Source organism: Erithacus rubecula (assembly GCF_903797595.1).
Source record: "Erithacus rubecula genome assembly, chromosome: 14".
Taxonomy (NCBI): domain Eukaryota; kingdom Metazoa; phylum Chordata; class Aves; order Passeriformes; family Muscicapidae; genus Erithacus; species Erithacus rubecula.
Genome location: NC_136666.1, coordinates 10,875,984 through 10,902,832, shown reverse-complemented (window position 1 = coordinate 10,902,832; position 26,849 = coordinate 10,875,984). Strand labels below are relative to the sequence as shown.

At 37.7% G+C, this 26,849-nt stretch overlaps 1 protein-coding gene across 1 annotated transcript in view; it reads left to right on the top strand.

Annotated features, from left to right (window-relative positions):
• The window catches only part of ADAMTSL3 (ADAMTS like 3), a 161,394-nt gene that overhangs the window by 7,937 nt on the left and 126,608 nt on the right, over nucleotides 1–26,849 (top strand). Inside the window, exon 3 of the mRNA XM_079317719.1 lies at nucleotides 21,076–21,195. Coding sequence (XP_079173845.1) covers nucleotides 21,076–21,195 — 120 coding nt within the window. The remainder of the gene's footprint in view (nucleotides 1–21,075; nucleotides 21,196–26,849) is intronic.

Below are 26,849 nucleotides of genomic sequence, written 5' to 3'. Positions count from 1 at the left end.
TTAAATAACTCCAGCCCCCTGTTTTTGTTGCAATTTCCCTGCTTATATATGTGGCTGTTCCAGGCTATCTACTTGCATGGAGAAACACCAAGGGATGGGTACTGGTTCTGATAAATCCAGATTTGCCTCTTCTGATGGACATTTCTTTCTGACTACTGCAGCCTCTTGTGATGTAGCAGTGGTGTGGAAGCAGAAGGCTGAATAAGCTCAGTGCTCTCTGTGGATGTATAGCAAATGAAATATGCTGATATATGATTTGTCTTCCTCTCCTGAGAGTCTTCTCTTATTAGATGATTTAAAGGTCTTATTACTCATTTGGTGTTTTGTTTTCTTGAGTCTTCAAATACTTTTAAACTGTTCCCTGGTTGAGTAACATGGATGTTGGCTGAAAAACCCAATAGTGTCTTGAGTATTTTCTGCTTGCTAGGTAATATCCTAGTTGTAAACTGCCAGGTACATGCAGCATATTATAATATAAGAGTTCTTTCAGCTGATCTCATCAACACTTGTGTTGAAAGCAGGACAGAGAATGCATCTAACCCTGCAGAGATGGGCTGTGTGCCCTGTATGCTATGTAGGGGATTTTGCTAAAGCCACTAACTGATAAGACTGCCTGAACAGGCTCTGTTTTTTGTCCCCTGATTTTATAACTTTATTTATATGAATATAAGGTGCTTTATATGACTAACAAATTACATGTTTCCTCTAGACTGGTGATTCTCAGGTTACAGCAGTTAACAGTGCCAATTGAATGTTAGGAAATTATGAAAGGGAGGTGTAAGACTAATCAAAAACTATCATCCTATCACTGTGTGAGTTCCTAGTTTGTCTGTGCTGATGCACTGGATACACTTCAGATCCCTTTATCAATGGGGTGAAGTTAGGCAGTAATCAGCTGGTAACTTTTTTCAGGGTAAGAACTGAGTGCCTTTGAATAAAACTGCCAGGAGGGAGATGGAAAACAATGAAATGTGGGTTTCTTCCATTAATGGTGATGATATCTGGCACTCCTTCCCAAACTTCTGGAGTAGAAAGTTACATGGATTTTAGGAGAGACAGGATGAGTACTGGGAAGATCCACTTCATAGTACTAAATGGATAAAACCTAGCAGGCTGGGAAGATGAGTCTATGAAAGTACTGAAGCATTTTTGCTCTGGACATGCTTTTTGGGTGTCCAGTTATTGGCTGCTGTTGGAAGCTGATAGACTGAATGGTTCCTTGGTCTGAATCACTTCTTAGATCATTTTGGTGTTCCTTGGGGCTACACTTGAGCACCATTAGACTAGAACCAGTTCTAGATGTGCTGTCACTTATGAATCATCATTTAAAAATTAACAAAGAAATACATGCTCTACTATCCAGGACTATCTGTATGATTGTCCTGGACATGAGAACTTGCTGTAAACCTGAATGGGTGCCTACACTCTGAGCTTCTTTGTGTCTGCCAGGAATATTTTTTCATTTTCATATTGTTAATTTTTTCATGCAAACATTTTTAGGATGTTTCTGATGCATTTTCAAGTGATAGAACTTTAGAATGATTTTTCAAGTATGCAATGAAATTCAGGCTTAATTGCTGGAATAGCTTCTTGTTTTTAAACAAACACTAGTATTTTCTTGAGGAAGATAAGTAGAGACACAGCTTCTGATATTTTACTAAATATGGCTTGGCTTAAGTTCCTCTTTCATTATGTGATTAGTCCTTCTGTAAAACACAAATATTCCAGACATTTTCCCTGCATTTGCCTTCCCCTCAGTTTGAAGCTGCACACCCAAACACTATTCCCTTTCTTTTTCCTCCCTCTTTCAGTTGAATTTGGAGCACAATAAGTTGATTAAAACTATAAAGAAAACCTCCAGAATGCTATCTTAACATGTGGGGTTTTACCATGCAGCTGTTTATCTTCTGCTAGGAGGGAGCTATAAATGTATTTTTAATGCCAGGAGCTGGGCTTAAAATGCCATTAGTTATCTGGTGGGAATAGATTTGAAAATTAGTAAGCAATTAGATCAGTGGGCAAATACATTTTACTTAATGTTGTAAGTCTCATGGGCCTTTCCAATATCCTGTTAGCATCACCTGTTCTTAACACCCAACCTTTTAAAGCTTTTCCCTTATGCAATGTGACAATGAAAGGGAAAGTTTTGTTTAACTCATAAATAAAAATCAATATTTTAATTAAAAAAACCCAACTTGCATGGTTTCTCCAAGGGAAACAAGAGGTGTTCCTGGAACATTAAGCTTTTCTTGGAGAAAATTTCTTCCTGTAGATAACCATCTTGAGAAGGGCCTTAGTTGGAATAACAAAACATGTGGGTTTTGTTCTAATCTTTTGAACTTGCTTGAATTATGTCCTTAGCAGACATCAATGATGCATTTGTTTGCAATTGCTTATTTTTCTTGCTGGATTTAGACCTCTGTGAGCCATCTGTAATGTGTCACATAGATGCCACTATTTAGAAATGGGGGAATGCAGGAATTGCAAACTTTCTTTTCACTATTTCAAATGTTAAAACCAGTCTTTGAGAACACTAAAGAAAATACCTAGTCTTCATTAACTGTGCTGTTGAGTGTCTCCTCATTCCTTGTCTGCCAAAAGGTCACTTGAAATCAGTGATGATATGAGGGCTCCTGTATTCCAGGCACTTCAAGATCTCAGTTCTGAAAAAGATCCTTCATGAGGTTGCTGTGTCACAAGTGAGACCTTATTTTGTAAAATTCAGGCTTTCTACTTCAACAGTACAGCATCCTGCACTCGAGTAGCAAGTGAAGTCTGCAGGCACTCTGCCTGAGACATCAGTGGGAGTTTTCTGGAGTAAGACCTGCCCATAGGAAGCAAACTAAGGCTGAATTGTATTAGTGCTAACTAGCTGGCTATCATATTCCCTGTTGTGTGGTGTGAATCAGTCAATTTCTTCATCATATAACTGCTAAGGACAGATGGCATTTAGAATGTTGTGTACAGTTGTTTTCTTGAAAAATGGCTGTAGTTGTCTCTCTGGGAAAAAAAAAAAAAAAAAGGCAGAGATAATAAAGATAATTTTCCTGTTGCTTATAAACCTTGCAAAAGTCGAAGTGATTTGCATTTTTACATGTCACTTTTTTATTGTGTGTCACTTTATGGACCATTTTATCAGGTGTTATGGTCCATCCCTATTGGCAGGGATTCCTCTGAACTGCTGTAGAGGGAAACATCAAAAATGGTCCTTAGAGCATGTGCATTGTTTTTCAGGAGAACTGAAGCAAAACGTGGAAACTCATTTTTTTTTTTTATATCAATGTGGCTTTTTGCCAGAATTATTATCTTCAGAAGATGTCTCTGAACCTTTTAAGGGATTGCATTCTCCACTGCATGATGCAGTTTGAGGGTGAGAAGAGGGACACACGAGTACACCACCAGTGAGGAAGACAGAACTGTTTTCTACATGTAGCAGCATTTGTCTGTGCATATGAAAATTGACATCATGGTGTAGGAATGTTGACCGTGTTTTGCATTTTGCTAGCTGCACTTACTGGAAATCATGTGTTTCAAAGGGAGTTTTCAATTTTTATAAGCCTTTGCTTCCATATTAGCCCAGTCTTATTTTGAATGTAGACCTGAGCTATGAATAAAATTTAACTCATGGAGTAAGATCCTTCTGGCACATGATGTGAATGAATTATGCAAATGTTAACTAGTAATGTGCATGTCTGGGTCAGAATAGGCAAATCCAACCTTTAGATTCCACTGTTACCACTCAACATTGTCTTATTCTGTTCAAGAACGGCTTACTCGGAGAGCAAGGATGCTGAGCTTGGATGATCTTCTCTCAAGAAAAGCTGTACTAAGTGTGGAGAAAGTTTAGCTGGCTGCACAAAACCAACTCTTTGGTTGTGGGAAATTTCCACTAATGTGATTTCTTAGTTCCAGATGGGTCTGTGAAAGAAGTGAGCTGAGAAGGGAAGAAGACTAACAGCAATGAAATGAAAAAGTGGCACTAGCTCTTCAGCTGGAGAGTAATCATTCAGATAAAATTGGCAAAATGCAATCAGATTATCTTTCAATAATGGGCTGGCCTCTCTCTTTGACCTTCATAATCCAATTAATTTTCCCAGAGTTATATACTATGTAGAAAGTTGGCAACCCAAGTTTCCCATGTCATCAACTCTATCCAGTCTCCTGAGAGAGTTTTCTAAGTGCAACATCCTTGCACCTGCTAGTTCTTCCCCAGCTCTTCCCAAAATCAGACTGCTCTGAACACCTTCATGAAGTTATTCCATGTTGCTGAAGCAATTTACTGACTTTAATAATGGGATTCTGCAGCTGATAGGAGACAGGTCCAGTTCCATTAACCTGTTCTTGTAATGAAGGACCCAATTATTTTTTCAGTGTCTGAGATAGGTGGATTTGAAAGAGTTGGATATCTGTATTCTGAGAAATTACATTGCATCTTTAGGTGAAATCAAAAGTATCTAGTACCTGTCAAAGAGTCTGTTCCTTTGCCTGCAGAGCAAAGTTAGCACATTTTGTCACGAGTAGCATTTACCAACATAGAAAAATGCAACTTTCTGCTTCAGGTGTGCAATGTCTCAATTCACTGCTGAAATTTTAAACTTTCTTTTAAACTTTCTATGTGTATGCTCAATGGAAATACCTGCATATGTAGCATATGTGATTGCACTGACAAAGTCTCAGGCAAGCTGAGATTAGCTGAATTTTAGTCTGAATTAAGTGTTAAAAAGCTGCAGGTTGCTGATGGACTTTTCCCTACATGTAAGTTACAGTGCTGCTGCATAAAGCAATGATTTAACCCAGCATTATTTTTAGGTGAGAAATTAGACACAATCAGAGCTCTTTGCAGAGCTGAATAAGAATATAGGTTGAGAAAAATGAGGAATGATGCTTCATATTGAAGGGTGATGGGTTTATCTAGCTGAATACCTGTTCTGGGGCTCACAGTGGCACAATACTTTTGTAAAATAGGGGCCTGCTTGCATGGTTTTGTGTTGGAATTGACTCTTTTTATAAGGTAGCTTAGAAAAAAATCCTGTACAGAGCTGCATAATTAACACCAGATAGGTTGGAAATAAGCACCTGAGTAGAAATAAAATTTAGATTTCTGGAGACATTCTTGATTCTAATAGATCTTGCTTTACTCTGTGCAGGTATTTCTGTTGAAATTTGTCCAGTTCTCTTCATTGATACTTGTTCTGTTCAGTGTTTAAAATGCTGGTGGAGCTCATCTGTGTCTATTGCTCTTTTTGGAGAGCAGTGCAGCTTCTGTGGGCTGTCAGTACCAGAGGATCTGTGCTGCACAAGGGGCTTTTCCCTCTGCATTTTGGTTGCTGATGTCCTCAGCTCTTCCCCAAGGCTCTGGGGCTCGCAGTGGGCTCAGTGCTGGCTGCTCTGAAGGGCATATGAGAGCTTGTGTTTTTCAGAGGCAAGTGAACTGAATTGTAAGGCTCTCACCTAGCTGACATTTTCCTACATCTTCGTAATGTTGACTCTAATTTTTTAATTTGCTGACTGCAAAAAATTTAGTGATTAGTCTTAATATTTCATCAGAACATTTCCACATAACCAGCTGTATTTCCAATATATCTCAAATGTTCAATTATTAATTGTCATGATACCTACCTATGACTTTTATTGTTTATTTCTAGAATCTGATTTCAAGTAGAGCAAGAACTGTACAAGCTTTATTGTTAGGGTGAAATTTAAACTTTATTGGAATTAAGTGTTTAATAGCATAATTTGCTGCATATGTTGCAAATACAAGTTCCTATGAATAGATCCTCTGTAAAAAAAATGCATTTGATATGTTATGTATGGACTTAAATCCAATATGCTGTTATCTTTAACTAAAGGAAATTATAAGAAGAGATTTACAGAGGAGGGTTTATTCTATTAACTTTAATTTCTTTAAAACTTTACTCAGCTGAAGTAGAATTTGGTTTCTGTATTTTGACTTTGTTTAAAATGTGCTGTACATATAACTTCCTCTGTTCCTTGAATATTATTCTGAAAATACTACAAATTGGCTGTTTTTCATCTACATGAGAAGAGAAAAATATAATTAGTAGCAGTAGGTGGATTATTTGTTTAAGTGGGGTGCCCTGATTCTCCATTTGTCCACTCACAGTAGATTTTTAGAATTTAAGCACAAGGTTTCCTGTTATGTTACTAGATTTCTTTACAAGGTATAAAAATTACATCTTAAAAAACTCTGAAGAAGACCCTCCCTTTCCTACATGCCTTTGGCCCCCAGCCTCCCAGGAAGTATTGGTACAGATTTAGAATAGATACTGGCTTGCATTCTTGTGACTTTGAGGTAATTTGGAATGATATTGTGCTTGTAAATGGCAGAAGTGAAGAGTTTTGGACTATTTTGAGATTTAGAGACCATCTTAAATCTTGGACTAGAACTTTTGAATTGGAGATTTAATTATTGCCCCACACTCTCTTTTAAAGTGTGTAGTTGCTTCTTTGAGGGTTTTATATAAGTAGGTAATAGTTTTTTGGAGTTTTTTTTAATTGTTTGTGTCTTTTAATAGAATAATTTGCAGTCAGTATCTTTATTATTAAAGCTGAAGTAACAAAATGTGGGAAATCACTGCATTAACTCTAAGAAAGAAAAATCATATAGGGAAGGGATAAGTCTCATTCAGTCATTTTTGAATGGGTTTTCTGCAAGAGGGCAAAAAATTTTAGACTTTGTGTGATGTGTAGGATTTCCTTCAGCCTTCCCACCAGGAACTATAAAAAGGTTGTATAAAGACACAGAATAATTACAGCCTGAGTCAGGCCAGCAAGTTGGCTTTTTTTCACTATAATCATGATAAAAGAACATCTATCTTGGCCAAAAGAACTGGGCTCTGAAATAGAGATGTTCTGGACTGATAATTCCAAGTACAGCCAATCTTGCAGAGAAATACATAGGCTAAGACTGATATTTGGATCTTGTTATTTAAAATGGTTGCTGTTTAGGTTTCTTGTAATAGCATTTTACTCTGTGTAGGGTGCAGAGGAAACCAGGCCTATAAAATGTGCAAATGAAAATAGGAATACTGCCATAGGTAACTCCAGCCTTGTTTAACAGTGAGACTCTTATTGTTTTCAATTTGCAAAGCAGTGGAGAATGTGAAGAAATGTATAATTATGCAGGATGAGGATGGATCAGCTGAATCAATAAGATCACAGTATTTCACACCACTTCAAGTTCACCAGATTGTGAAGGTTCCAGCTTCAGTAATTTCTGGTGTCGTGGCTGTCTTTAAGTCTGAGAAGTTATAGATGTATAGGGCAAAAGGAATCTTCTGCAATTAAATAAAAGGGCCGATGAATTTATTTCCCTCCCTTTGCACAGTCCATTGTTCTTGGATTCTGTCTGTATTTTGAAAAGTCTTAGAATGCTAAAGACAAACATATGAGAATCTGGAACCATGCTGAAGCTTTAGATACTGAGCTGTTAGGGTTGGCCTCCGAGCTCACTTTAGCTTGTACTGGCAAACTAAGAGCTGACTGTGGATAAGAAAATTCAGGGGAGGTTATTGCCACAGATCCTTCCAAAAGTGCTCAGGAAGGGTTGAAAAATATTCTGTAGGAATAGTGGCCCTCTGTAAATCTTTAAAATTAAACTATGCTGTCAAGAATTCTGTTTAACCTGAAGTGCAAATGGTAGTGGTAAAAGAGCAGCTGCTAGATATACAAGAGATGATCTTGCACCACTGGTTAGACATGGGGCATGTATTGGGGACTCCACATTTCCTCTGGCCCTTGCTGGTTTTAAAAGTAGTGAGCAGAATATCCCATGTCTTAGAAGAGGCATGACAGTTTTTCAAAAGCCAAGGTCAAGGGGAAAACCCAAGATGTGTACTCTTTTAGAATTCAGTATATAAAAGCTGCTTTTGAGAAGTTTTTCCTTAGTACTCATCCTACTTCTGAGCAAAATAGTGGTGTTTTCCACTTGGCTGGAGCAGGAGAGGCTGAATGAGTCTCCCTGTGAAGGATCTCTATGGCACTCAGAGCTGATTGCTCATTTTGCATGCCAGGCAAATGTGTTAAGAGATTTGATTGTACCAGCAGCAGCAATAAGAGTCAGTCCCTCCACAGCCTTTACTCTTCAACCAGGAGGGTTTTTCAGTAGCTTGACTACAGTCTGTGCTTCAGATTCAGTTGTGGATCTCTAAGTTTCAGCTGCTGGTAGGTTCAGAGAAATGTCATAACTTGATACCTGCTGAAAAGTTGTCACTTCCTCCAGTTAGCTCCTTCAAACTGCAGGTAAAGAGAGGAAAATCACCATTTACCCTTCAGTCCATCTGCTATGCCATCATAAACTCCAGAGTGATATTCTGGACTAAAATTATTCTTTTAAATTTCCTGTAGAAAGATAATCATAATTGGAAGGCAGTGCATGACTTATGACATGTCTCAGTTCATCTGTCCTGGGAACTATCCATTGTACACACACATCTGCTTCTGTACACCCACACAGGATGGGAAGATATTCCTGCACAGGAAGGTCTTCCGCTCCTCGGAGTGCAGGTGGTATGTATTGGCAAATCACAAACTGGGGATGTGGGGGCCAAGTTCCCAGAGCAGTGCACACAGAGGGAAGCAATTCACTCAGCTGCTCGAATGAGAATACAAGATGACTGAGTAGGAATACAATCACAGGGCCCATCTTTCCTTGTTCCTTCCAGTTCTTACTTTTTGCATTTGAAATATTGACCATTCGAAGACTAAATTTACTATGTAATGAGATCAGTGACGAAAGGAATATGCTTGGTGCTTAAAATAATTAAAGAAAATGCAGAGCATTTAATAGGGCGTCATACATTTTCAAATTCCAAAGCTCTAGACAATGTGTTGCCTTTGAATTTGGTGTTCCTAAATGCTGTCCATTTTTTATCCTCTATTTGTCCATTGAATGCCCTTCTGTAATCACCTGGATCATTCTAAAATTGCTTAATAAAATTCCTTTGGACAGGGAAGATGGGTGATAAAGTTGTAGTGTTGAAACTATCCTGATTAGACCAGGCACCCTACTCTGAATTAGCAGTTTCTATTTTCATTTTATGTCTGACTTGCTCAGCTGTGTCTTTTAACATTTCAGCAATTCTGGTTCATTCAGAGGATTTATTTCATTCTTTCCAGCAGCAGGGCCTGTGTTTATCTTTTCTCACCTCAGTAAGAGCCCTTTCCCCTTCACTGTATCAGTCCTGCAGCATTACTGTACACATTGTATAGAAGAACAAAAATGAGTCATTAAACTAATGACCATTAGTCTTTACAGTTGTCAGTGAACAGATGCCTGCAGTGCCTGTCATGTGAGCTTTTAATTGCTCTGGGGTTTGCTGCTAAAGCAGAGTAATCTAAGTAGTGGCTTATTAGTGAGTGTACATGTGAAATGCTGTCAGTTAATGCTGGTAAATGAGTTGTGACCAGGAAGGGAACAGTCTTCAGATTAATGGTATGTCCTCTTACACAGTTGCATTATTTGGGTTTTGTTCAGTTATTGAACCTTTTTCTAGTTAGCATTTAATTTTTAATGCTGCATAGTGTGTCTAGCTTGGTACAACACACAGTTAAAACTTTGCCCTGCTTGAGATGCTTTCACTGGCAAGAGAGAAAGATGAAATATACTTGAATAATCACCCTTTCTCCCTTGCAGAAAGTGAGGGGAAGCTGAAAAATGGATGGACCATAAATACCAAGACTGGCATCAATGGACTGAAGGAATAGTTAAACTGAGATTTAAGTGTAGCTAAATTAGAGTGCTTGGAGAAATGAGTTGCAGTGTTTGAACAGTGGGCCTCAGTCTGGGAAACCATTTCAGTAGTAGCACATCTGGTGGGAATAATGATACTGGAAGTCACCATCACTAATCTCAAAGTGGCAGATGAATGATAAAACAAAAGTAATTTCTCAGGGAAAAATGGTTTGCTATGGAGTAGCATGCTTTGCATCATGGCTGGTGTATCAGAATTCCTGACACCAGTACAGCACAAAAAGCTTAAAACCTTTAGAGTATTTGCAGAAGTGTGTTTGAGACTTAGAAACTGCGTGCTATGAACAGTTTCTTTTGGGAATTTCTTTTAAAAATCATGCTGAAACAGGTGTGCACACGTGGAGGGTGCTTGGCTGAAAGGCATTCACCTCATGTGCCTTATTAATAGCCTTAAACCAACATTCCTACAGCAGAACCATGACCATTTAAATGCTTCCTTATTGTGAAAATGTGCCTGACCAACTCAATGTGCAAGGCTGCTCAGTCCATAAACCCTGCAAAGGGCCTTTTTGCAGTGGAGAAAGAAGACTAGACAAAGAACTGAGTTAATATCATTAAAATTATCAGAAGCAGTGGAAAACTAACAGTGGAAAAATCACATTTTCCTCACCATATGTTAAATACATTTGTGTGCTGAGCTGTTGGAAATCCTAAGTGAGCCTGGGAGTGAACATCTGGCTGGGGCATTTCTCTGCAGTCTGGTTTCTTCCAGGTGAGAGAGGATTCTTCAGCTAGAGGTAACAGGGAGGAGAACGTCTTGGATTGTTAAGGCTCTTATTCAGGGTGGTCTATCTTTGTAAGCAGAATTTTAGGATACACCCCTCTTGAAAGAAATGTTGAGAAGATGGTAGCAGGAGCTCTTGGTGCTCTGCTGAGAAAGGTGAACGAAGAGCAGAGTTAGCCCAAGCTCTCTTGGCACTTACAGGATTCTTCAGTCCTTGAGAAGCTTTTTGATGGTAGATATTATCAGAAGCTTTCTATCTTCCTGATCTGTCAAAGATGCTTAGTTGCATGCCCTTCAGGTTCTCCTACTTGAATTTTGTGCTATTTGATCTTAAAAAAGAGTTGTGCTGAGAAATCATTCCAGCTCTTGGTGGCTGAGAGTTTGCCTATTTTCAGGACAATTTCTATTATGAGAATCTGTAGTCCTTTACAGTAGCAGAACTATTCAATCAATTTCATCTACCTGTTTAGTTCATGATAAACATCACATTGCTGATGACAACACTGTATAAACAGCATGCAATGAAGAAAGATGACTAGTGCTAGGGCAGCCTTTTCTGGGGGCTGAAACCTTGCCAGTTTTTCCCTACCACCTGAATCAGAAGCAGATGGACAGAGATTGAGAGCAGGGAGAAAACTGTCATTAGCAATGAAATACATGGCAGTGCCCTGCAATATATGATATCACTGTTCAGGTTTCCTCACATGACAAAAGTATCTGGTTTTAATTGCACTCATGAACAACTTTAATGTCAAAATCTTCAGCATTTAGCTCTGCAGTGTATAGTGGTTTAGGATTCTTTTTTTTTCCCCCTAAGTGCCGTGGTTTTAATACCATTCCATCACCCCACACATTTCCCTTCTTTGTGTTTTCATTATGCAACAGGAATTCTCTTAAAAATCTGGATCAGCCACTAGTTCTAGCAGGTGTTTGGCTTCTGAGTGCCAGAGTTTTTTTCTTCACACAGCTTATGGATGAGAATTTCACTGCCCTTAGGCACAATTTCAACTGAAGTATATGAAAAGCGTGTTACTGTGTCAGTTCAAATTATATCACTATTAAAGAAAAAAACTCAAAAGGAAATTAAATATAAATAATCATACTAACATAACATAACATTAATAACATTAAGGTTATAATTTAAATTAAAAAGAACTGGGAAAATCTGAGTCAGAAGTCCCAGACTCTCCTGAGAGCAGCCATTGTAAATTAAGATATTGACAACTTTGAGTCACACAATATGTCTTGATGAATAGTACAATAATACTGGAGTATATAGGAACTGAGTGTATTTTTTAGTTCTGTATAGTATACTGTGTAGGAACCAAGTATTGAGTGAAGCTCTGCATTCCCTCACCCTTATCCTGTTTATCTGATGGTGGCTAACATACTTTGGCAGTACCCCAGGGTGTCCTAAATCCCATTTTGCTCACATATAAATATACAAATTGCTACCACCCCTTTTGTGTTCCTTGGAGTGTTGAGACCTGCATGAATAAAAGTTGTTTGTATGTAGTGGAAGATGTTTTTCCTTAAATCCTGAATGCTGCTGTCACATCAGTGTGGGCATGTCACTGTGGCCAGGTGAAAACAAAGAGACATTTTACAGGTGCTCTACAGAATCATTAACAAAATAGTGCCATGAAGTTTCACCTGCCCAGAATTTTTGCTTAATGTTAGCTTTTAGGATGATTTTTGTTTAACTGCAACTTTTGGTTACCTAGGAGCACTCACACCTTTCTTATATCCTTTCTTCAACATTAGGGTAGTTATCCAGTCTGGATACTGGGAAAAGCAATGAGGAGGAAGTAATTTATTAGAAAAAGGTGATGTTGTTCTTGTAAGCCAACAGGGTGCTGTTTATCTGACTAGGAAAGGATTAGTTTCCTATAACCTATTGTTCTTCTTGTGATGCCTCTTTTCATCATTTTTTTTGTGGTGTTACTGAGAAATCCTGAGGTCTGTGTTAATGCATGGCCTGCCAAAGCTACTGGGGTGTCTTGGCCCTTCATGGTGGATGCTTCTTCCACCCATTAAAGGAATGAATCTATATCCTTCCTCATTTCATTTTGTTCTTTCCTTTGTTCCTTAAGCAATGTGACTCTTCATTCAGTGCATGAGTTGATTTGTTGAGTTCTATAATCCAGCTGCCTCTGACAGTGATCCTACATACCCTTAAACTATGCTTCTTTCTTGCCTTTTGTGAAGAAATCTGCACTTCCTCAAAGATTATGCCTCCAGTTTCCTCCAGTATGTAACTATACCCACAGTCATGGTTGTAGACAAGCAGCTTGTCAGTTTAACAAAAAAAAAAAAAAAAATCGTTCACCACTGATGCTCATGAGCACCACATGGTGCTCATGATAAAGGACACTAACAAAAAATCCTGGATTTGGCTGCATGGAGTCAATTTTCTACCTGGTAGCTGGTGTAGTGCTGTATTTTGGGTTCAGGATGACAACAATGGTGTTTTGGTTGCTGCTGAGCAGTGCTTTCACTAAATTGATGACTTTCCATTTTCTTATTCTGTCCTGCCAGACAGGAGGCTGGGGGTGCTCAAGAGACTGGGAGGAGGCACAGCCAGGGCAGGTGACTCCAAGTGGCCAGAGGGATGTCCCATGCTGGATGGGAGCACATTAAACAATAAAACTCTGGAAAGTTGGCCAGGGGTGGGTGGCTGATGCTCAGGGACTGGCTGTGCATCAGTCAGCAAATACAGAACAATTGCACTGGGCATCACTTGTTTTGTACATTCTTTTATCATCATTATTTTTTTATTTTCTTTTTTTGTCCTGTTAAACTCTCTTTCTGTTAGGCCAAGAGTTTTACCTTTTTCTGATTCTTTCCCCTGTCCGGCTGTGAGGGTGAGTGAGGGAATGTCTGTGTGGTGCCTGACAGGTTAAACTGCAACACAAAACTTTAAAATAATGTTAAAAATTATCCCAGTTTCTTTGCTAAGAATACTCATAGTACTTTAGTAATGTATTTTTTCCTGTGGAGATCATGAGAACCTTTAGAAACTGTCAATGAATAAAAGGCAGAGTTCCACAAGAATATGCTGCAATACTGAAAAGACTTTCTTTATGACAAGAATTTTACCAATTATTAGGTTACTAAATAAGAAATAAAAAGGAGGCTTTGTCTGTAATAATGGAACATATGGTGAAAGAGGTGATAAAAATATATTTTTACACTTCAGTCCCTTATGTCTGTCTTGCAAGATTTTAAAAAGGGGTTTAAGTGAAATAATATTTTCTGTCTCATTTCCAGATATTTCTTTCTTTCATTGTTTCATCATAGAGGAGAGTTGATAAAGGGGATTCAGTCTTAAAAAAAAACAAAGAAAAAATCCCCCAACTACTCTAATGCACAAGCATTGAAGGACATGCAGGTAGAATCTTTACTCACCAATATAGATTGTTTTGGATCTAAACATTGTTCTGCCCCTTCCCCATTCCCCAAGGCTAAGCTAAAGACTTGGGGAAATATTTGACTATTGCATATTTTGAAAGCAGATTTGATCCACAGTCACTAACTTTCTGACAATAATTAGAAGTGAACTGTTCTGGGGTTGTCTTGTCTGGGTGCTGAATTTTTCCCCTTGGCTCTTATTTATCCAAATCTAGAGAGAACAGAGTGAGCAGTGTTGCTCACAGACCCACCAGTGTCACATTGCAAGGGATGCTGTCCTGCTGCTGCTGGATTTGGGCCCTGGTTCTGTGGGGAGGTCCCTGGGAACTTTGCCACTGATACCTCTGGGAGCAGCTTCAATCTGCTGGTGTTGCTCTTTTTAGAGCACATTTTAAGCACATCTGGTCAATTCTTTGGAAAGAAGGCACAGTTTGCCTAATAGAGTTTAGAAGAAGATACACTGGAAGAAAGAAAACTTCAGTATTCATATTCATTTTAGAAATATGAAGCAAAGTGGATATTTAAACTGGTTTTTGAAAGTAAATGAAGTTTTGACTAAATACTGCTGGAGCCTTTCAGTGAAATGTTTAATCTTTTAGCCAGACAATAGCAAGAGAAAACATAAGTAATTGTTGATAAATATCCAAAAGCTTAATCACTAGTATAAATTTTAGAGGGTGCAGAAAAAGATTTCAAAGTGTGTTGATCTCAGTCTGCAGCCCAATCTATGCCAAAGAAAATGTATTTACACTTAATCAAGAAAAATGGTGGTAGAGATGCCCTTTTCAAAAGACTGAAGGATGGGATCTTAATTTAAAAACTAAATGATCTCCATTGTTCTTCCTGTTTCAGTGTTGGCTTATGGCTGCACAGACTGAGAGCCTGAGGAAAGGTTTAGGCTGAGCACTTTTGTTCTGTGACGTGATCTTCGGCACATTCCAGGCACTGGAACGACTCCGAGTGCTCCAGCGGGCGCAGGATGGTTTGAGCAGCACAGATGATGGAGGCAGTTGCTTTCCTGCAGCTGTGAATATGATTATAGTTACAGCTTAGATTCAGTTTTCAGTGATAGACACTTCAAACAATAGCTCAACTATCAGTTTCTAAGTTGCTTGCTGGCAGTATTTTACTGTGTTGGAAAAACGGTGGCTTATCCAAAATATATAAGAATTGTCTTTTCTTATCTTTGTATGTATTTTCAACTCAGAGGTACATTTTTCCAAGCTTGTTTTATTCCTTCACATTCAAGCAGGCCTAGAATGAGAGATGAGAGGAAAAGTAATTAGATTTGGGCTTAAATCAGACATGTCTTAAGTCTGTTTTAACTAATACAGAGTGTGCAACATGGAAGAACAATCCTTGAGTGTCCCACTTTAGTTCAGTCCCCAGCAGAGCTTTTGACTCAGTGTCTCAGATTGTCTCATTGTCTCAGTTGTGACTTCCCTGATGAAATCTGACAGCCAAGTTTTCTTTCAGGATTCTTCTATGAAGAAGTGCTTGACTTCAGCCAAGTCTTCTTTCATTTTTCTAGGAGAAATGACATTTATACTTTAATTCTGATTTGAAATGCTGGCCTCTTAGTTTAATATTAATAATTAAATAATTGGCCTGGTCTGCAGAAATGCTGAGCTGCTGGCAGCTTCTGTGGAAACTCGGTTCACTTGCAGGGTCTTTAAATGTTTCAGAGTGTCTAGCATTAGGAAGCTGTTTCTGTAGATCTTGGCCATGACAGAAGCTAATCTGACTCTTACTAGATATTTATTCATCAGGATTGCTTGCTCTGGAGATAGCCAAAGTTCTGAACTGTTGATATGACATTGTTTATCTGCAAATTCACTCTTTCATGTTGTGATGAAGCTGGAGTGCTGTGCTCTATCTAACATTTTTGTGTTGGAGTCCTTGAAAATCCATTATACTGAACTGCTACTTAGCTGGTATATTACTTCCCTGGGGCATAAATCAAATGCTGCAGCAGCTCAGGAGACAGATATTTAACTTGAATTAAATGGGAATACACACATTTTGGTATAAGATTGGACTTGCTGTGCATATTAATCTGACAAACATGTATTTACAAGTCATTAAGAAAGCACATAGTTTTTCTCATTTTGCTTTTCTCATTTTTTTTTTTCCCCTAAAACAACAGTTTTGGAAATGAACACTGCCCATTTTCCGCTTCCAACAAGAACTAATAAAAGAGCCACAAAACTATGGAAAGCAAACTGCCTTCACTGTATTTGTCTTTTCTTTATAGAATTTACTTTGGGCAGGGTAGTGCAAGTTGTGCATAACTGTAAAGCTTTTGTTGATTGAACCTTTTATCTTTTGTCTGTGTTTCTTTTTAAAATTAAGATATTGAGGCAGTTTCAGGAAGAACACGGTATTTGTAATTTTCAGCATTTGGAATAGATCATTCTGAAGCTTTCCACTGCATTACTCTAGTTTGCTCTCATTATGCTCCCAATTTTAGCAAAGACACAGGCTTGGTTAGGGAATGGCTGAATTAAATCTAGATCATATTTATATGTCTTAAGTGTACATAACAGCAAAGTTCTTACTTTTCTCTGTATGTGGTGCCAAGAAACTCTAAAATTAAAAATTCCTCTGTACCTGAAATATTAATGTTTGATTTCTAAATATGTTCAAGTAATTTCTTTGAGACATTGCATCGGTTTTCTCCTCTTCTTGACTTTCACAGCTGAGATTTAGTAGAAAGCTCTCTTTCTAAAGCTGCTGCTTTCTATATATAAATATGGAACAATAACTTTCATATCTCCTGGTGACTGTGATTAAGGAAAATAGTAGCATGCGATCAATGACAAGGTTTGGTTGAGCTTTATATTGGCTTTAGTATAAAATTATCTCCAAGAACTGTAGACTAAATCAGATTTAAAAATTTATCTGAAATTACAATAGCAGTTTAAATCCTTGGATGAAATTGTTACTCTCTAATTTGAAAGGAATGACCAGTGATTTATATTTATAAATTTTAGTAATGGAAAACTCTGCAGTTTAGCGATTTGATAATTTTAAGTAAGCTGGATGGCAATAGTTAACATGAATCCTGGGTATTATGGAAAAAAAAAGAGCAGTTAAAGTACTTTGCATTGTGTGGTGGTTTCAGAATGTGCCAGTGGGATTCATTGTGGGTCAAATGAACCAGAAGTTGAGCCCCAGCAGCACCTACTGTGCTCAGTCACTGGGAGATGCTCAGCTGTGTGTGGGAGGTCAGTCCTTCCCAGCCTTGCTTCTAGCTAATGGTAATATTGGCTGGGAAGCACACAGTGACCATTCCTCTTACTCTCTATAATAAAATAAAATCAAATCCTCAAATCCAGCAACTCGAGCAGATGCTTCTACTCAGTATTCTACAGAGCACTGAAACTGGGCAGCAGCCAAAACAATGTGCAGCTCTTGGTGGAAGGAGATCTAAAACCAGAGGCTGGGATACAGGCAATTCTTTGTGTCCTGTGCAATTGAAAGTGGAAGAATAATTTGGTCTTTCAGCACTCAGGTGGGGAGTGGTGAGAGAGGAAGCAATCACAGCCTGAGATCAAAGCTGTGCTCCAGCATAAAGCTTGAATAAGCCCAGTGCCATTTCACACTTGCCACTTCTGTTAGTTCTCCTTGATCACATAGGTAGAAAGATGCAGCATGGAAGACTTTATTTTTTCAGTTTCTGACTGATAAATTACATGTCCTAATCGACTAGAAAGATTTTCAAACGCTGATCTATTTCCAGCTTTTACATTTTCTTTTTTGTCAGTAGGTAATATATACTTTCTTCCTCCATGATATATTAATGTCAATGAATTTTATGTAGTGATTAGTATTATATCTGCTTTGGCTATGTTATCACCTTCTACTGTCTTCATATGCTTAAGATCTCAAAAGCTGGTTTAAAATGTCTGCTTTAAATCTTAAGTGTACTTGTAATTTGACACATTTAATTTAAATCTATTGAGATTAAACTGGCCATTAAACAGACCTAAAATGCTAGCATGAATGTAATTGTTTTCTAAAACCTGCACTCATAGTCTTTAAAACATGAATTTATATCAGATTAGCTAAGTCATTCAGATAATCTCAAATATACTATAAACCCACAGACTGTTGAAATTTGAATTATGTTTAAGCCAAAGTGCCCATAGAAATATAAAATCCTCATAAGGAGCATTGGTGGATTCCTCAATGGGGAATAAAATGGACTAAATGGAAACATTATATTTTATGTTCAGTGCAATGTATGAATGAAAGTGCATGAGGAACATGCAGCTTATTTGAAGGTGCCTGCATCTAGAGGGCAAAAATGTTTTTCTGCTGCTTTGGTTAGTGGATACTGAAAGAGTTCTCTGAACATTTGAAGATTTGTTTTTTTAAAAATTAACTTCTGAGTTTGGGTTGTTTATCAGATGTAATTAATTGGTTTCAACATCAGTTTGTCATGACAATTGATAGTGTGCTCTTAGTGTTTGTTTTTTATTTTTTAAATTAATTGCTTGGCTGTATTCTTTCTTACTTGACTTACACCAGACAGGTAGCAGTACCTATTGCTGCAGCTGACAATCAGTTTCCATTGTAACCTCCTGAGTAACCTTATAAAGTATCCACATTTTACACTGAATTTTTCCATGCTTGGAAGCCAGGTTTTGCTTGCCTGAATCTAGCAAACATTCCTCTGCTCCTCAAGTGCTTAGCTGCTCATTAGCTTGTCACAAGAAAATGGAATGTGTGTTAGAAACCCCTAGTTTCTCTTCTTATTTTTATCAAATTGCTATTTCAGCTTCAAATATTAGCATGTTTTATATATTCAAAGCAAACACTGATTAATGTCCAAAGACTTTGTATTTTAAATATTTAAATTACAAAGATGAGAAATGCAAGCAAGGTTATTGCTACATATCCTACTGACAAATTTATGAGAAATTAGGCAACAGTGTGATAAATACAATTAGCTAAGAAGTATGGTGGGATAGTTTTGGTTGTCTTCTGACTGCAAGTTAGGCAAATCTTCCAAAAATATTGTTATAAATCACTAGTACTTAACAGGATTCTTTTTCCAAAGTATTCTACAAATGTAAACTAAACAACACACCATTAAGATAGGTCAGTAGGTGCTGTAATAGTTTTACACCTGGCAAAACTGAGGTAGAAATGATAAGTACTCTAACCCAGGCCACTAGAGATTTAGAATGCATATCTCTTATCCATTAGCCCTGTGCTGAAATCATAGGATTACATCACTGCCATATTCCCTCACACAGGATCAATGGATAGCCCAGTGAAACCAGTGGGGAAAGGTGCCAGATTATGTCAGCCCCTTCCATGTCTGGGTTAGGCTCAGATCAAGGCTCTCATCAGCTGCAGCCAGCTCAGGTTCAGCAGGAAGCAGAGCTGGGGACCTCTTCTGGTGGCCTTATGGGGGAACTGTTGTTACCAAGTGTAGTTTTGTTCTCCATATTTTATTGCTTAATTATGCATAAATAAGGTCAGTTGGCTGAAGTGTAAAAGTGAGATTTCTGCTGCAATAAGTTTTATAGAAATGTAATGATAATACAGTGTAAATGTGAATTACTCTTATGTAGGCCTGATGAAAAAATCCTCTTTACAATCTTGTTCAGTCTTGCATGCTGAAATATGACCTTTACCCTAGTCTAGACATGTCCTTTGCAAGCTATTTCTCGTTTATATGAAGACTGCTTGATTTAAACCAAGTATGTTAATCTGATGCTGTCATGACTGATGGGGTTTGCAGTCTGAGAAGCTGACAGCTCTCAACAGAGTAAGCAAAAGCACTGTTAACTTCTCCAGACCATCCTGCAAATGACATGACATCTGCTTTTTATGAGATAAGTTGTGAGCTTCTTGCTTACTGCAAGAGAGAAAGTGCAGTAGGTCTTACCTTCCTTTTCCACCACAAACTGCTTTAAATTATGTCAATTACTTTAGAAATCTCTAGTTAGCTGGCACTCACATTTGGTACAGTTCTAGCCAAGAGTTTAGAAACTGGGTGATGGCAACTGCCTGCTTTCATGTGAAATTGCTGTGTAAATGTCAAAATATACAGTTTAATTACACTCCTATTTATTAACTTTATTCATTGGTAAACGTCCAGCAGTAACTTGCACATTTCAGGCCTTTTTTTCTTCCCTGAAAGGTTTCAACCTTTTTGAAGGCAACGTTCATCTCCTTGCCCTGGCCTCACTACATAGCTGGACTCAATATTTTGCATTCAAAAGATTGCTCTTTTTCTCTCGTATGCAAACCAGTTGTCTTCTCAGGGCAGAGGGAATAAGGGCAGAAGAGTCTGTGCAGAACATTTGCTACATATTTGGGTTGCTTGAGAGCTCCAGTGCAGTGAGATGGTGTTGGCCCAGCATGTGCAGGGTGTGTTGAGCACACTTCAGGTGTGTGGTGACTGCTGACCAGGCACAGATCCTCTAAGCAAAAGCTGTTTCTCTAATCAGGGCCCAGGTGTCAGACAGCCCCAGCTGGAGGTACCAGCTATGTTTCTGACAGAAGTAACTCCTCTGTGCTTGAAATGAGCCCTTTTTTCTTTCCCAGTGTGCTCTCAAATGCTCTTGCCCAGCTGTGAATAGCATCCTGAACTAATACACAGCACTGCCTGTGTTCACTCCAGTCATTCCCACTCCCCATTTCTTCTTTGCAGTAATATCTTCCTGCAAGAAAAGAAAGTAATTCATGGTGTCATGGCTTCACAGGTTACCCTACTGGATTACATGATACCTTCTAAGCTGAGTTAGTCTATGATTCTTACTTTCTGTCAAAATAAATATGTTGTGTTTAACCAAAAGTCTATTACCTGCAGTAGGCTCTTCTCTAGTGAAGTGCAGAAAGAAACAGAAAGTGTAATATTGCTTTTTTTTTAATGTCTTTGTGAATTGATGTTTGATAAACCAGAGATTGTCTCCTTTGGTTTAGTAGATTATTCTGCTATTAAGGCATCTTGTTTTGGTTTGAAATCTGTAGGTATTTAGCATGTCTCCATCACAGCAAAATACCCACACAGAAATGCCTTAAAACACAACACTTGGTTTTTTTTTCCTCCAGAAGTTCATGTCTAGATTTTATTATTATATGCATTATTTTTAAAACAATTACTTGTGTTTGTAGTAGGTGTAACATGACCTTTCTGAATTTCTTGCAGACAGGAGCAGAGCAGTCCCAAGGTGCATACTTCTTGCCTGAGTTTGCACTTTCTCCACAGGGGAGTTTTCTTGAGGACACCACGGGGGAACAGTTCCTCACCTACCGTTATGATGACCAGGTCAGTGTGCCATGTGTGAAAATTATTGAGATTGATTCATTCATGTAGCTCTGAGACAAATTTTACTGTGAAACAGATCAAGATAGAGAGTCTGTGTTATATTTTGAAGGCACGTCAAATTTATAGCAAGTTGAATGATAACACACTATGCAAAATCCAAATTAAGGCACTTAGTTGCATAAATAATAAGTAAAACTACTTTTGGAAAATATTAATAGGATGTAATGGAGACAAAAGCAGCAGTTTTACTAACATGTTAATAGATGTTCATAGTGACATCTGCAAAATATGTAGAATTCAAAGTGATTGTCCTTTCTGAGAATTGTTTGACTTAAACCAATTTGTTTTATTTAATGGGAAAATCACTGTTAGGCAGATTTTGCATTTTCCAGCTTGTGAAAAGTCAGAATATTGTATTAGTTAATGCAGTTTTTGTAAGGGAAGGTTGGGCAAATTATGAAGAAACAAATGGGAAGTGAAATAGTGGATGGAACACTGTTTAGAAAGAAACAATTTTTTTAAAGTTAAAAAATTTTAATGCTTTCTCCAGACCCATAGAAACATTATGTTAAACATGGAATATAGATATAAATGTAAAGAAAGCAACATGAAAGAAATGCTGTTAATCTTGGCAAAAGATCTGAAGTAAACCTAGGAAATGTGTGGCGTGCTGTGGAAATTTACTCATAACACAATGTGTTCCAGGAGTCAGTTGAATTTCACATCAAAACTGTCTGAATTGCATTCATAGACACTTACAGTACAGTTCTTAATGCAAAAGGAGGGAATTTGTTGGGAAACACTCCCTGTAGAAGTGAGAGAAGAGCCAAACTTTCCCTGCATCACAAGGTGTGGTTCTGTCAGTGATGGGCAGTTTTATTTTGAAAGGTGGGCTCCTTGCAGGAGCTACTTGAAGAAAACAGTTTTCTCATCACTATCCTAAAAGAGAGAACTAAAAGAGAGAAGGTGAGTATATTTCAGCTTTAAACTGAAAATGCTTTTAGACAAAAGGATGCAGAAAAGCTACAATAGAAAGCATGCTGAGCTACTGTGAGCTATATGAATTTAGATTAAATGTTTACAGTAATTCATACTTTTGCTTCCCTAGAGGGTCTTGATTATCAACAGAAAAGGTTCTTGGATAAGACCTTCCTTGGACCAAACACCTGGGAAAGCAATAACTTTTAGGACAGTAAAATGCAGCTGCAACTCAGGCTGCATTTAATGACAGTAGTTGAAAAACACTATAAAGGTTATACACTTTGATCAAAATAGTTTCCATTTAGAGAAGCACGTTTTTGAGAAGATGATAAATCAAATATAACAGAGGCTTAGTCTGATTCTTTGACTAGACTGTTTGGACTATGTGAATAATATAGCTGATTAAAAAACAAACAAAATGAATCCCCTTGAAAAACCCTCAAATACCAGCATAGCTGTATAAAGAAGTCAGTTCCAAGCCCAATTCCATTTGATGGAAAGAATTCCATTTGCTGGAAAGTTTTCCATTAATTCCATTGAGATCTGAATTGGATCTAGGATATGGCCAGCTTCTGTTCTTTCATAAATGTGATTTAGTTTTGAAGCCTGCTCTTCCCAGACACTTAGCAGTATGAAATTAAGTTTGAATTCCTGGAACTGAAAGTGGTGCTGAAACATCAAAATGTTGAAAGTAAAAGCAACTATATTAGCAGTAGTTTCTTTTGAAAGAAAATTCCATTCCTAAGCATTATTTATTAAAAGTTATGAATACATTGAATGCAGATGGGAACTGATCTATATCTCTAGCTTTACCTTCCTGCAAGTAAACCAGGATTTTTTGGTGAATAGAAATATTTTCCTTGATTTTCTAGGAAATCATAGTTTTGTAATAATATACAGTTATAATTATACTCTTGCTGAAATGTTAATACAAAACTCAATTGTATCATGGTCCAACTGGGTCAGAAAACTAGATCTTTGTTTTCTGTGTTTCATTCAAGTTTTTCTTTTGACATTTACTGGTATGAATGGATGGAAGTCTTAAAACCAGAGAGTGAAAATTCTTTATTGGGTAATCATCTGAATTTTTATAAACTGGGATGGATATGTTTGATATATGATAAATGTGATAAGAATACACAGGTGAATAAAAAGAGAGGAATAAATATACATTAAAAGCCCATTTTAATCAATCCAACACAGAAATGGACTCAGCAGTGCAGCAGCATCTTCTCACACACCTTAATTCCTTAATTTAGTTTTAGCAGTTCATTTTCTATTTTGTCCTACTGTGAAAGGCTGCTGGCCTTTAGGAAATGCATTCCCTCCTTCTCCCTGATGTCCAGAATTGTCCTCTGGGATCCCTACAGAGTGCTGGTGTTCCTGTACATGCCAAATTACACCTGAAAACTGAAATAACCTTGTGCACTTGACTGCAGTAAAACGAGGTCAGTCTGCTCTGCTCTGCTGTGGGGTGATTCCTCCTCCCGTGTCTGTGGAAGGGAACAGAACAGATAAAAGGGGAGAGAGGTTCCTGAGACTGTGGGATGGAGGTAGAGGAGGGTGGCACACAGCCTCTGTTCATTTGGCTAACCAGTCCTGAGACACTTGCAGGAAAACCATCTATCCCCATCTTCCCAAATGTGCCCTTTCCCCCCTTGCACTGTTCCTTTTATCCAGGCCAGTAAAATTTCCTGGGATAGATGGATAATATTTTTATATAGCAGCATCATCATTGTCATGATCCAAGATTAGTTTCCTTACATCCTCCAAACACAGGAATGTTTCAAAGGGGTTTTCTTTGGCTGTTGTGTGTGATATTTTTCAAGCAGGGAGCCAGTTTAATCAGAATCATTCATTCCTTTGTTAGTAAGTAATCTCAGTAAAATAGAACTAGCTGTTACTTAAATATTCAAAAGTATTTGCTATCTGAAATGACAAGCTTACAGTTTGAAATGAAAGATGAGTAAATATTAATAGGAACACATTGTACTCTGCTCTGGCCCAGCAGAATTACACATGGATTCATGTTGTACATGCAAGATAGTACATTTTGTTCTGGTTTAATCTGGCAGGATTGTGCTCTCATTTTTGTACAGGACTGCACTAACCTCTTTGCATATTTTGTTGCTCTGTGTGTATTTAAGAATTACATGCAGATAAAATTCCTTGGCTAGATATTTTAAAAATTCAGAGAATATATTTTTTACCACTTCTATGACTACAGAGGAAAATGCCTTTAAAGATCTGATTAAATACTGATTCACTGGGGTGATATCTGCATAGAGTGGGACATTACAGTTTTGACACATTTATTGCTGTGTCTTCAGGGAAAAACAGTGATTCAAAGCAAATACTTCTGAGGGATCCCTAAGGACAGAAATGTAGAAATGTTTAAATTGACATTTTCTAAAGGCTTCTGTATTGTTCACCAAGTGATGTATTGTAATGTGATTTGCATCCTACATTTCTGAAGTTCTACTTAGTCAATGCAGTTTAAACCTACCTTGGTACCAGATTTTGATGCATAGCCAAAGATTTCAATTGCTGTTGGAAATTTAAGATTTAAAAAAATTATGCCCCCTCATACCATTCATGAAGATAATTAAATAACTGAAGAAATACATGAAAGTAAATGAAATTATGAAATATACAAGTAATTGCTCTTTCCCAACTTTGAGATACATGTTGAACCTTGCCATAAGGAATAGTTTCCTAGTATTCTTTCTGATTTCTTTTGGCTTTTCACCTCTTAATCTACTACAAGGAATTTTTTTCTTTTCCAAAATACTAGTAGTACTGGAAAGCTTTCTTGCAGAAATAAAATGTTCTTGTTTTCTGACACTTAAGGTATTGCTTCCAAGTATTAAAACCATTCCATATGACGGACCACCAAGAAGGACAGCAGTGAAAACTTGGTTGGGCTGAATGTGTTTGAAGTACATTTCCACTTTGATTGGCTGGCTGGCTGAGAGTTCTCTTGGGGTGTGGGTAAAGAAAAGGAAAGAAAAAGGAAAATAAGCTTATCTTTCAAGTGAGAAAATGTTTGCTTGACCAGTTGGCTTTCTAGTTGACCTTGCTTCTTCTAAATTTTTTGATGTTTACTAGTTTAAACTCACAATAAGGATAGCCTGATTCTGGAATTAGATATATGGCTCTAAGTAGTCAAATCTTGGCAAAGAAATCTATTGTTTCTAAACAAATAGTAATGAAAATCTGCACTATCAGACTTGTGAGTGTTTAACTGTGCAAGGTAAGGTAGAAAATTGGTCAGTCTGTTTTCAACTAGATGTGCAAGTTGTAATACCCAGGCTGCAGCTGCTACAGTTCATTTAATAACTACTTTAATAACTAATTTAATTCTTTCTTTGGGTTTGCTAGAAAAGTGCCTTGTTATAAAGTGAATGCCAAAATTGGGAAAATACATATTCTCATTTGAGCCTTGTCTTCCACAAATAGAAATAGTCTGTCTTGGCTTCGGCTTTTTCAGGAGAAAAAGGAGCATGGCATTTTAAGTGTTAATTTTAAAAAAATGCAATGGAGCCCAGGATCTGAATTACCTAAAAACTTAATGTTGAAATAAACTGATGGAACCTATTACTCCACCTTTTTATTTGCAGTCTGGCAGCAATACCTGTTTGTGTTTGTACTGTACATTTTTCATGTTACACCAAGGAAACTTGTGTGGACTGAAGTTGTCTTATGGGTCCTGCTGGGCTCACATCCACTTTTCCTCAGTTTCTTTCAGCTCTTTCCTCATTCCACCTGCTGCTGATTTCCATCCTCCTCCTCTGGATGGTACCTGGGTTGCAGCCTGGCTTTGGGTCTGAGCCTTTTTATTCCTCTGCTGGGTAGTTTGCATCTAAATCACCAGAGAAATGGAGCCACACGTTTTCAGGCTTGGAGATGAGTCATGTAAGGGACATTACTGCATATTAACATATCAGTGAAGACAGGGAAGGGAGGAAGATTTATAGTTAGTGACTCACTTGTGACCCATGCACATAAAGCTTCAGTTCTCTCGATTTGAGAAGGAGTCTGAAACTTGTGTTATTCTCTGACAAGCTATTTTTGCTGATACCCTGAAAAAGCATCCAGAACTATTAAAAAGATTTAACATCTTGATTCTCAATGTCTAGCTCTTCATTTAGAGATTAGTTTTTTGAATAAACAAACTGTTTTCAAGTGGCCACAAACTATTTCAGGCATTCTTCTACAATGAAAACATTCCACTGTGGAACACTTGGTGGTTTCATTTGTGTATTTGGAGAATGACCTGATAAACTTAATTTTATCCAAGCACCAGAACTGCAGCCACTAATACGTGGCTGTGGGAATTTCAGCACTGTGTTGGAAATACTCCTTTTCTGCTATGTAGAGGACTGGCCTTGCAGTCCTCACCCAGTCAGTCTGCTGAAATTAGAATAACACTGATTTCTCTGATTTGAGCCCTGGAAATTGTTCCATTCTCTTAGCTGGGGCATCTTGTGTAAGTAACAAATTATTGGGTCAGGTTTGTGGTGCTCCATACTAATCCTACAGATGTCCATACCAAGTTTTAAATCATATTTAAGAGGAGTTTATAGCCATGTATTTGTAAGGCTCTGTGAAGATAAAAAGCATTATTTGGTGTTTCTCTAAAAATTTAACTGAAGGTGATGTTAGGTGTTCCC